General features: G+C 37.9%; 1 protein-coding gene across 1 annotated transcript in view; it reads right to left on the bottom strand.

Moving 5' to 3' along the window:
• The window catches only part of LOC114028114 (putative inactive serine protease 58), a 16121-nt gene extending 12603 nt beyond the window's left edge, over positions 1–3518 (bottom strand). The window contains exon 1 of the mRNA XM_027842311.1: positions 3440–3518. Within this exon, the coding sequence (XP_027698112.1) occupies positions 3440–3518 (79 nt within the window). The remainder of the gene's footprint in view (positions 1–3439) is intronic.
• Positions 3519–13399: the final 9881 nt, after the last annotated feature.

Here is a 13399-nt window from a genome sequence, read left to right as displayed (position 1 = left end):
TGTAAGTAATAATAAAGGAAGTGATTTCAGACAAACTAGTTCAAAGATTTGAATGAACTGCTATAAAGTGAAGTGTACAGAACCAAGAAAACAATTTAGAAAATAACAATTACTGTTTAAAAAAAAACACAACAACTAAGGAAGACTTCAGAACTCTGATCAATTCTATGACAAAGCAAGATTCTAGAGTACCATTGATGAACATGCTACCTAGCTCCTGACAGGAAGGTGACAAACTGAAAGTGTACAATGAGACATGTTTTTGAACACGGCCAATATGGGGATTTGTTTTGATTGACTATGCAGATACTTGATACAAGGGTTTGGTTTTTCTTTCACTGGGATTTGGAGTGGGGTTTTGGAAAGGGGAAAGAGGCTAGTAATAAGGAAAAGAAATTAAGGAAAGAGAGTCAGATAAGCATTTTAAAACATAGACTAGAAGGTATATCTATAGGAAATAGATAAGCAGGGCAACTTTGAAATAGCGTGTTGAATTTGTTTTATACTTGTGGCCATAAGCAATCTTTTTCTATGCTGCTTTGTATGTAGAAATGATCGTCTTATTTGGTGTTAAGTTCAGGACTTTAAAAATAATAAAAAATAAATTTATCCTCACCCCTCCAAAAAACACTAAGGTATTGGACTAAGTGTACTTTCTAGCTCACGAAGTCTGTTAACTCTATGACTCTCATGTTTCAAAGGTTCACTGTGAAGTCTCAGGAGTGTCTGACTCAAAACCAGAATTATTTCCTTAATGTATTTATTTTCTAAAGTAGCAATATTTCTTTTATTTTCTCCATCTATTGCTTTTATGTGCTACCCCACTAATCAGTTCTGTGTTCTCTATTTTCATATGGAAGCATAATAAATAACCTTCTAATTCAACTAGAAATTAAAAGATAAAAATTGGAGCTGTCAATAAGGTTTGTGTCCTGTCCATGTGGATTACATGTATGGCCATAAAGGTCTGGCCTCAGACACTTACTAGCTGTGTGACCTTGGGCAAGTCACTTAACCCTGTTTGCTTCAGTTTCCTCATCTGTAAAATAAGCTGGAGAAGGAACTGGCAAAACACTCCTGTATCTTTGCCAAAGAAACCCCAACTGGGGTCACCAACAGTGGGACACAACTAAAACAACCAAACAACAAAGTCTCCCGAGAAATATTGCTAGGGAAAATAATTTTTAGGTTTCAGCCACTGTCCTGATTAATATTCCTTATCAAAAGAGTGCCTTAAGCTTTATCTGAAGGCTTGACTCCCTTCCCACCAAATACCAGTTCCACAAAAACCATCAACATTAGTGAATTGCACACAGTCCCATTTATCTGAGCAGATGGCAAACAGAAATCAGAGAAGTTAAACAGATTGGAATATACCAGACAACACATAGAGTGAGTGAGCTCCTCCCACTGGTAGCAAGACATTTCAGTTCAACTGACAAGAGTTCTAATGCAAAGAGGAAATTACCAAAGTCTACTAGTGGGGCAAACTGAAAATAGAGAAATCCTCAAGGGAGTGGTTGCTCTACATATTAGCTTCTTCCAGAGTATTTAAAATGTTTTAAAAATTCTTTTCCATTACACATAAAAAACAATTTTTAACATTCATTTTTTTTAAATTTTGAGTTGTAAATTGTCTCCCTTCTTCCCTCGCCTTCCCTTCAACAAGAAGGCAAGCAATTTGATGTAAGTAGAGTATTTTTCTCCCTCCAAGGGTCTCCTGCTGAAGAAATCCTGGAACTTCAGATAACCATGTGTATCCTTTCTCAAACTCAGCAGACAACAGAAGGAAACTCTCCTCTCTAAGCTTTCATCACTCCACTCTTCAAATAGGCAACAGAGCTTCAAGCAATCATTCCCTCCACTGAAGAAGGAAATCTTAATCAAATAAATGTCTAGGCTTCAGCCTTGGATTGCAGTCACTGAGCCAAAAAGATATAATGACCTCATAGGTTAATCCCTAGGATCAAATCCAGTCCATTGGAGCTCAAAACTTTTGTGGGACCATGGGCCAAAGTTTACATTTAAATATCTGTACCTATCAAAGAATGCTAAAATAAAAGGTATATCTTTTATTAATGGTTTGCTGAAGTCTACATAAACTATGATAAATATAGCATCCACCTGATTCCAATAACCTTGAAAGGAAGTTAATCTGCTATGACCTAATCTTGACAAAATCATCCTGGCTCTTCAGAATACAGAAGGGAATTAGCAATTATTAAGCACCTACTATCCTCTGTCAGAAAAGTGCTAAGTGCTAAGGGTATATTCCCAACAACCGTGGGAAAGAGATATGTTATGATTCTCATTTTACAGTTGAGGAAACTGAGGCAGGCAGAGGTTAAGCAACTTGCTCAGGGTCACAGCTAGAAAGTGTATGAGTCTGGATTTGAACTCAGGTCTTCCTGACTCCAGACCCAGTGTCCAATCCACTGGGCCACCTCGCTTCCACTGGAGATCACTGTCTCATTTTCTAGATGTTAAATAACACTTTAACAGAAATAATAATAATAATAATAATAATAAAAATAATAAAATGGCTGACCATGAGTTTGAGACTATTCAGCCAACAGCTGAGGAAACAAACTAGGAATTAGACTAAACTTACTGATGCCAAACTAAATTCATAAAAAATAACAACTGACATGTTTAGAGCCCTTAAAGGTGTATAATAAGGCATACTCTTCCAGAGCTATATTTCAGTCATGGGTCTTACCCTATCAAATCTGAGTGATATCTTAGGGGCCAAATTCATCTTACATTAGGATCTCTAGTTTGCCTTGGTTTTTGCTCCCAGTTCCCATGAATCTCTGGGTCTCTTTAAACACATTCCTCCTGTGTTGCTTTTCTCTACAATATTGGCTAGGCAAAGAGATGCAGACAATTTTCTCCCTCCCTCTCCCTATTTAGTGTGAAGCCTTATCAGATTTTTAAGACCCTAAGTCAATATATTGGGAAGTTAGTGGATAGAGTGCTGGGCCTGGAATCAGGAAGACTGATCTTCTTGAGTTCAAATCTAGTCTCAGACACTTACAGTTGTGTGACCCTGGGCAAGTCACTTAACCCTGTTTTCCTGTTTCTTCATCTGTGAAATGAGCTGGAGAAGGAAATGGTAAACCACTCTAGGATCTTTGCCAAGAAAACCCCAAAGAGGGTCATGAAGAGTTGGACACAACTGAAACAATTGAATAACCAAACTGATATATTATTGCCATCTCTTGTTAAGTGACATGATCACAATCTATTTTCAGATACTATCTCCTAAATCCCCTAATATGCCTTTCTTATATGAATACCTTTAATTGGCATCTGGGATTTAAAAAAGAAAAAGAAAAAACTCCACCATCATTGCTAAGGTCTCAGTTTCTTGCCCCTAATCTCTAGCTATATGTTCTAGGTTTCTTCTCAAGTTATCTTTCACTTTCACATGACTCACCAGCAATAAGGTGGTGGTTACATGTCATAGTTCTTGGGAGAAGGCTCTCATTAAATTCCAGCTGCATGTGGTGGGACATCTATTGTTAATGGCAGATCAGCCATTTACCAGAAAATCACCAACCATCAATACTAATCCCCCCTTATTAAATCCAGCCACTTCCTAATCTAGATACTTCTCACCTTGGATCTAAGAGAAGCCTGTATTCTCTGTCTAACTCAATTCAATACAAACTTTTTCTGAGGCTCTCTGGCCACCTCAGGAAGGGATAATTCTGTCCAGTTTCTTTCCCAACACAGTAGCTACAACATCATGCTTTGTAGGTTCAGATACCACCTCTGATGCTTACCACTCTGTGACAAGTTAAATGTCTTGCCTAAGATGTGTAACCCTGGGAAAGTTATTTAACTTCCCTGAGACTCTTATCTATCAAATAAGAGGACTGAATTTGTAGTACATAAATTCAATGTAATAGTACTGCCCTGTAAGAAATAATACTATGAAGAATATGAAGTGGAACTTGGGAAGATTTATAGGAACAGATGTAAGGTGAAGTAATCAGATTCAGAAAAACAATATACACCATTACTACAACAATGCAAATGGAATGAATGAGAACAATAAAAAAATAAAAATTAAAACTAAATGTTTTTTGAAAAGGGTCAACTTTGGCCCCAAAGAAGAGATATATGAGGATCCACAAGTCCTTTCTTTTCTTTGTAAAGGTAGGGAACTATAGGTACAGAACAGTATATAATGTCAGGTTCATGATGTGATCCTTTGCTGAAATGATTTTTTTCTTTGTTATTCTTTATTATAAAGAGTGGCTCTTTGAGAGGGGACAGGGATATATTAGTAAATGAAGGTGATATAAAAACAAAAGACATCAATGTTAAAAATTCTTAGTGTCAAAAACTAAAAATTGAAGAATGGTGGGTTTTTTATTTTATGTATGGAGGGATATTTTGGGGTAACTATAAAAGTTGTATTCATGGAACATAAAGATATGACTCCAGATAGCAGACACAATTTGAAGAAAAGGCTGGGTGCATGGTGGTGGGGGGCCTTCCTTAGCATACTTGCCATGGCCCTTCCCAATAGAACCATACTATCTTCTTCATCCCTTTCATTCAAAAATGTTTTCAGTGTTCTAGCTATGTAGTCACTGCTTCTATAAGAGCAGTTAGACTGAAAAGGTCTGTGGTGATTCATGGTGACAGTTTGGGCCAGGCATTCCAAACAGGCAGTGATCATCTGACTACCAATATTAAGCAAAGAATAAAATAAGTCTATCAGGATGTATATGTTTATATTTCTATTTATACACATGTATATTATACAACTACATATATGCACATGCACACATACATACCACATGTGTGTGTGTGTGTGTGTACTGTGTATAAAATAATGATGACAATAGCTAATATTTATATAGTGCTTACTATGTGCCAGGCACTACTCTAAGTGCTTTACACTTATCATCTCATTTGATCCTTACAACTACCCCAAGAGATTGGTGCTATTATTATCCCCATCTTACAGATGAGGAAACTGAGGGTAAGTGACTTGCCCAGTCATCCAGCTAGTAATGTCTGTGGCTGGATTTGAACTCAGGTCTTCCTCACCCCAGGTCTAGTGTTCTATCCACTACACCACCTAGCTGTACCATCTGCTGTTTTGTTTTTCAGTTGTGTCTGACTCTCCATGACTCCATGGGGGGTTTTCTTGGCAAAGTTACTGGAGTGGTTTATCATTTCCTTCTCCAGCTCATTTTACAGATGAGGGACTAAAGCAAATAGGATTAAGTGACCTGCCCAGGGTCACACAGTTAGTAGGTGTCTGAGGCCAGATTTGAACTCAAGATATGTCTTCCTAATTCTAAGCCCAGTATTCTACCCACCAGTGCCACCTAGCTGCCCTCTCTATACACAGTCCTGTTATCCACTGACAAATCAATAAATTCTTCATTTCAGGACCACATCTTGAATACACACACACACACACACACACACACACACACACACACACACACATACACACACACACACACTGATAGACTTACTCAGTAAACCGTCCACACATTATGACCTAACAAGGGTCTTTCACTCACTCGGTATTTCCTGTGTGGACTATAAACCCTAACTCTTTTGAAAGGTCACAAATCTCATGGGTAGTAGGCTCTATCATCCTCTGAGACTTTATGTAATCAGCACAATATTTCTACAAACAAGAGCATCTGGAGAACTTCATCACCTATAGGAAATTTCTCTTCCATTTTGAGTCCAAGCAGGATACACACCTTTAGGTACATGCATATACATACATGAACATATACATACATACATTCCTATGCTTATGTGTGTATATGTAATGGGCAGACATACAACACTACAGATGGAAGACAAGCTTGGCTAGCTCCTAAATAAAGAGAGTAGCTGGATTGCTTTTGGGAAATTGCCCAGCACTTCTTTTTTTTTAATTTGTGAACTTGCCTTTATTTCATAATCAGACCCATCATCACAATCCTTTTGACATGTATCAGGGTAAGCCAATCTTCAACATTAACTATATTATTAATGTCAAACCTGCAAATCTCTCAATTACATGAAAATTTGGGGAAGGAGTAACATGGCGTTAAAGATTTTCACACATTTCTTAAAATCCATCAAACCAGTCTCTTTTTTTTCTTTTCTTTTTTTTTTCATGAAATCAGAGGTCTCACAAGTCTCTCAGAATTGACAAGTAGAATTTATAAACCTCATTTTCATCCTTGGTGGTTTTAATTAGCTTTTCTAAATGCTTCAGGCTTTTTGACAGAGAGGACAGCCTTCTCCACAAAGGGGATGCCTGCATTTTGGTCGGTGTAGAAAGCTGCATCACCGATGCTACCAACTGACACGAAGCGGGGAGGGGGAAGGAAGGGAAACAGCCAGACACTCAGAGTCTTCACTCAACCAGCAGCACAGCTGGTCCTCAAATTCTTCATTCTTCCTTCTCCACGTGGATACTGGTTAACAGATGCTCCAGGAGCCAGGTATTCAAGATGTGGTCCTTTGTTCAGACATCTTCTCATTTCCTACTCAGCTACACTCATTGTGGTTTTGAACTTCTTTAACTTCTCCAGCATGTCCCCAACAAATTCATCATTGGGAAATAACATTAAGATCTGGTCTTAAGATCTGATCGGCTTTGTTACGTATCTTTATTACCTTTGACCTCCCAGATTGCCCAGTACTTTTAACAATCTCAATCTGTTCCCTGAAACAAAATTCTAACACTAGTGATATCGTATAGCTAGGAATCATGGAAAACCACAATCTCCAAAGAATCAGAATTGAGGGTGACCCACAGGTCAATGGAAAGGTTCATGGTGCTTATAAAATAAGCCATAGTATGTTACCAATGAGGTCTTATATGCAAGAAAAGCAAAAATGAGATCATCCAGGAGAAATATGAATGAAAAAAGAAAAGTTCATAATACAGAGTAAGGAATAATAGATAGCCTGAGTGCTACATTAATACCCACGTGGTGTTAAAAGTCTCTTTGGAGGACTTGGAGCATGTTTCATGCTAGCGCTTTCAAGTTGTCCTTGTATGGCGTGGTCTTTGGAATGTTCATCCTCCTAACTTCCTTCTTTTGGACACACTCCAGCTTGTCAACAGTATTGTGATGCCCAGAACTGAGCACAGTACTGACACTGTGGTCTGACAAGGATCATTTCACTCATTCTGGTCATTTGCTCCTCTGAATGTCATACTAGGCTTGAAAACTACTCCACACCACTGGGGTCTGCAGTGGTCATCAGACCAGACACATCTCAGGACGCTTCCCATTACATCCACAAGGATATAAAGTGAGCACCCAGAACACACTAGACCTTTCATACTGTTTATGTCAGATTGATAAATAGCCATTTCAGCATCTTCAGCATTGAGTCACCATCTACCACTTCTTTTCTTCTGAAGGAGGTTTTTCCTTGCTTCTTCATTGCCTTCCATTTCCTCTGCATATATCTTGTGCCTAATAATTTCTTATAATAACATATCTTGTATATACCTTACAATTTCGATATTGTCTCTCCCATTTGAATGGATATTCCTTCAGGACATTTTACCTTTCTGGGCATCCTCAGCACTTAGCACAGTGTGACATATAGTAAGAGTTTATTTAATAAACACAAGTTGACTGATTTCTTTATCCACTATAGGCGTTTCTTTTCTGGATTCATTAAGTTCAAAGGTCAAAATGACCACAACAATGAAAAAGGAAAACTACAGACATAAAAAACTTAAACTTAACAAATAATCTTGATTTCAAAGGACTAAAGATGAAATACAGTAGTGTAGACTACAGTTGTGAAATGCTATATACATCACCATAAGATTATTTTGCTGTTTTTTCTTTTTTCTTTAATATTTTATTTTCCCCCCAATTACATGTAAAAACAATTTTAACATTCTTTTTTCAAATTTCAAATTCCAAATTCTCTGCTTCTCTCCCCTTCTCCCCCCATTGAGAAGGCAAGCAATTTGACATAGGTTATACATGTGTAATCAGGCAAAACACATTTCCATGTAAGTCATACTGAGAAAGAAAACAGACTAAAAAAAAACCCAATAAAAATAAAGCAAAGAAAAAGTATCTTTGATCTGCATTCAAGCTCCACCAGTTCTTTCCCTAGAGATGGAAAGCACCTTTCATCATAAGTTCTTCAGAATTATCTTGGATCTTTGTATTGCTGAGAATAGCTAAGTAATTCACAGTAGATCATCAAACAATGTTGTTGTTATTCTGTACAATGTTCTGGTTCTGCTCGCTTCACTTTGTATTGGTTCATGTAAGTCTTTCCAGGTTTTTCTGAGAGCATCCTGCTAGTCATTTCTTATAGTACATAGTATTCCATCACAATCATATAGCACAACTTGCTCAACCATTCCCCAATTGATGAATATCCCCTCAATTTCCAATTCTTTGTCACCACAAAAAGAAGTGCTATATTTTTATATGTATCAGTCTTTTTCCTTTTTAAAAAAAATCTCTTTAGGATAAAAAATTTTTTTTTTAAATCTCTTTAGGATATAGATCTAATTTTGCTTGGTCAAAGGGTATGCATGGTTTTACAGCCCTTTGGGTGTAGTTCCAAACTGCTCTCCAGAATAGTTGAATCAGTATACAACTTAACCAACACTGCATTAGTGTTTTAATTTTCCCACATCCCCTCCAACATTTGTCATTTTCCTTTTCTGTCGTATTAGCCAATCTGATGGGTGTGTGGTGGTGGCTCAGAGTTGTTTTAATTTGCATTTCTCTAATCAATAGTGATTTGGAACACTTTTTTCATGTGGCTATAGATAGCTTTATTCTTTTTCTAGAAACTGCCTGTTCATATTCTTTGACCATTTATCAATTGAGGAATGGCTTTTATTTCTATAAATTTGACTCTGTTTTCTATATATTTGAAAAATGAGGTCTTTATCAGGCAAAGTTATGGTAAATTTTTTTCCCAAAGTAATGATTTCCTACTATGTATTTCCCTTCATACTATTTTCCCTGTTCATCCTACTCTCTCTCTCTCCTTTCACCCTGTTCATTCTCAAAAGTGTTTTGCTTCTGACTTTTACCTCTCCCAATCTGCCCTCCTTTCTATAAGCTCCCTTTCCCCTTCTCTTATCCCTTTTTCCTTCTACTTTTCTGCATGGTAAGATAGATTTCTATACCCCACTAAGCATGTATGTTATTTCCTCTTTGACCCAATTCCTATGAGAGTAAAGCCCATGCGCTTCCCTCTGTCCTTTCCCCATCTTCCCCTCCACGGGAAAATCCCTTTCAGGCTTTTTTCATGTCAGATAATTTACTCTATCCTGCCTTTCCCTTTCCCCTTCTCCCAGTACATTCTTCTTTCTCACACCTTAATTTTATTTTTTTTAGATAATCATCCCATCATATTCAATTCACACCTGTGCTTTCTGTCTATGTATAATACTTCTAACTGCCCTAATAATGAGAAAGCTTTTAGGAGTTACAAGTATCATTTTCCAATGTAGGAATATAAACAGTTTAACCTCATTGAATCCCTTATGATTTCTCTTTCATGTTTTTCTTTTTATGTTTCTCTTGAATCTTGTATTTGAAAGTCAAATTTTGGGGCAGCTAGGTGGTGCGGTGGATAGAGCACCAGCCCTGAAGTCAGGAAGACCTGAATTCAAATCTGACCTCAGACCAAATACTTGACACTTATCAGCTGTGTGACCCTGGGCAAGTCACTTAACCCCAATTGCCTTCTAAGTTGTCCTTGGTGTTTGTGGGTTGAGAAGTCTGGAAACCACCACAGCTGCCCATGATTCAGTCCTCTGAGGCCTGCTCCAGGTTCACTGAGTCCTGTTTTGCCTGTGTGCCCACGCCAAACAGCGTTCCTCTCCCAGCCAGGCACGATAGACCTTTCTAATCACCCATCCAGGTTGTCTTGGGCTGGAAATTTGTTTCATTTTGTCTTTTTGTGGGTTCTGCTGCTTTAGAATTTGTTTAGAGCCATTTTTTTACAGGTATTTGGAGGGGTTTGGGGGAGAGCTCAAGCAAATCACTGCTTTCACTCCACCATCTTGGCTCCACCCTCTGCTGGCTTTTTTTAAAACTGTTTTCCTTTGTTACAAGGAAGAGTTCTTTTGAAAGGAAGAGAGAAGAATGTTGATTTTTTTTTAAAAAATCATTAATAAAACTTTTTTAAGGAGGAAAGAATCAATGGCTTAAATTGTTTCAGAGAGGTCAAAGATGATGAAGATCTAAATCCAGAGCACCGGATTTTATGATAAGAATTTGCTCACAGATGATTTGGGATGCAGCAGTTTCAATAGGGTAGTGGGAACAAAAACTGACATTTGCAGGGCATTGAAAAGTTGGTGGTGAGAAGTGAGGTATAGAATAAAGTTCTTTCTAAAAGTTTGGCAGTGAATGGAAGGACAGAGCTAAGAAAATAATCTGACGATGTATCAGGATCACATGATGGTTTTTAGGATGAGTAGACTACATGTTTGTAGGGATAAGAAAAGGATCCAATGGAGAGGGAGAGATGGAAGATAAAAGAAACAGGAAATGTAGAGCCAACTTCCTGAGGAGATGGGAGTTCGAGGAACCAAGAACTCAAGTGGAGATGATAGCCTTAGCCAGAGGCGACATGTTTTTCTGAGATAAGAAAGAAGGAATGGATGGGTGGAAACATAGAAAAGTCTTGAGGTGTGGAGGAGTGTTGAGTGTCATTCAATTCAACAAACACTTTAAGACATCTCCAGGGCAAGGTTCTTAGCAACTGGAGAGAAGGAAATGAAGATATGCTCCATGATGAAAGTAGCTCTCAAGTTGAACTTTGAAAGAAGCTAGGAACTGTGTGAGGCAGATTGTCCAGAAAAAATTTTGATCTCCATGAAGTAAAATATAAAAATGTCTCTGCTAAGAGAAAAGAGGTGAGCAGATTTTGGGGGATTTGAGAGTAATGTTCAAATCATAACAGCTAAATCAACAAAAGATGAATAGAAAGATTTCCATACAAAACAGGCTCAACTGAATGTAAGTTGCTAAATTTATAGCAAATCCCCGTAGCTTTGTTTTGTGACTTGAAATCCAGCAGATTTCAACAACTTGGAGATCAGAGCAAAGAAAGTAGATCAAAGGAGATACAGGAGTCAGATTTCATGGTAGTAATGGGTGAAGATCAGTGCACAAATCAAGGTTCAAGACTATAGGAAATGAAATGAAGAATAGAGATAATAGGCTGGAAAAATAAGGAGCAATGGAGAGACTGGAGGTGATAATAGCAAATAAGAAATGCAAAGAGAGGGGCAGGTAGGTGGTGCAGTGGATAGAGCACTGGCCCTGGAGTTACTAGGACCTGAGTTCAAATCCAGCCTCAGACACATAACACTCACTATGTGACTCTGGGCAAGTCATTTAACCCCAATTGCCTCACAAAAAGAGAGAGATGAGGAGTAGAATAACTAGGAAAAGGTGAGATAGTCAGAAAAGGATTATAGGAAAACTCCACTGGCTCCATGGAATTCATTCTATCTGCTATAGGAATTCTTATGCCTTGAATCCATTTCTAAAGAAATGGAGAGGAACAGCTTAAATGATGTGGGGGAAGATGAAATGACCAGGAGTCAAAAGATCTGGGTTCTAATGATGGCTCTGCCATAAATTAGCTATTGCTCTTAGACACGTCTCCTTTCTCCTTTCTGGGCCTTAATTTCCTAATCTGTAATATGATGCAGTTAGAGTACATGATTTCTAAGGTTCCTTCTACTTCTAAATCTGTGGTCCTCATCTTCCTTCATAAAACTAAAGGTTGGATTACATAGCTTCTAAGGTTCCTTGTAGGCCTAATAACATCTATGAGAAGAAATAATTACATATATTTCAAGAAATAAATTAGGAGCAATTTCATAATAAAACATCTGCTATATTTTCTGGCCATGGAACCAAACTTTTGCCAAAATTTTGACAAAATAAGTAATTTTAGAATTGGAACTTAAACATCTGGACCCAATAGAATGGTTGTAATCTACCAACATGCAGTCACTCCCAGTCTATGCCAGACTATGTTCACACTTCACACAGGTATGTGTAATGAATAAAATAAAGTAAGACTAAGAATTGAATCTTCCATGCTCATAAATCTGACACATTTGCTGTAACTAGAAAGACCTATCTTGGCTAGATAATAGCAACAATCTCTGAAGGCACTGATTAGAGCAGCTGGCACATTGTTGTTGTGAAAATAGTATAACAAACATATTAATCTAAAAGAAAATAGAACCTTTAAATATTTTACAACATTTTGATGGGTGTTTTATAAGAGCTTTTATCAGCTATAGCCTGTATATTTTACTTCTTCTGGCTAATGTTTCACATTTTAAAAAGACCATTTAAAAGCCCCTTCTCCCCCACAAAGAAATAAACAAATCATGGAAAACAGCAGAGACATGAAAGGCAATGCAATAATGTATTTTTGACAGTTCCTATATGAAGAAACCATAAAATCATAGAACTTTGGAGCTACATATCAGACTTTAAGATCCTACAGTTCAGACCTTAAATTTTACCGCTGAAAAAAATTGAGATCCAGCAAATTTAATCATTTTGTTGAAAGTCATACTTTTTATAAGGATTGGGGAAAGAGCTAAGATCTCCTGATTCCCAAATCCACGGCTATTCCAGCCACATTTACACTGCCTCTGACATACACCATCTTCTTATCGTCACCCTAGCAAAACAAATCATCTGTTGTCAAATGTCCATTTTGATTTTATTGTCCAAAGTAACTATCTGACTTGACTTGGATGTGTCTCAATTCCCACATGTACCCTAGCTGACTTGTTAAGAGATGCATTTACTGCATGTTGCTATTGGACATGCCATTAGGAAACATAACTGTCTTGTTGCTCAGGACAAGGTTAATGATGCTTATGGTACAGTTAGGTTAACAGGGATGGGAGGGTCCAGTGTCATAAAGGGGGAGAGTCCAAGGTATGATACAAATAATCCATATGGTTACAAGGAAAGGTAGTGAGGAGAGAAGAGGGACCACAGTTCCCTAGGGGCAAGGTGTAGACAACCTGCCTCTGGGATGGTCTACTCTGGGGAAGAAGAAAAGAGCTCTGAGCCCTGGATATCCAGATCAGGCTTTTATTCCACTAAAACCTTCTTCCCAATACCACCCAACTTCTTTGACCCACTACCACTGAAAGGGACATGGGGAGACAAGGATCCATGCTCTCCTGAACTCCCCAGTCTCATCTCTAGGGCAGAATCTTAACCCGACCATGAAGTTCATTCTCCCCTTTGCTCTTCTTGTGGGTGAGTGGCTTGAATGTCTAAAGGTTCCCATCTTGTCAAAAACTATTTGGATTTAGAGCAGCAAGGGTATATATAGTAAAAGGTGGAGAAGTACAAAGAGAGCAAAGAGA

The sequence above is a fragment of the Vombatus ursinus genome, unplaced genomic scaffold, assembly GCF_900497805.2.
Source record: "Vombatus ursinus unplaced genomic scaffold, bare-nosed wombat genome assembly UNPS02014870.1, whole genome shotgun sequence".
Taxonomy (NCBI): domain Eukaryota; kingdom Metazoa; phylum Chordata; class Mammalia; order Diprotodontia; family Vombatidae; genus Vombatus; species Vombatus ursinus.
The sequence above is the reverse complement of the archived record's forward strand: the minus strand, read 5'-3'. Positions and strand labels throughout refer to the sequence as shown.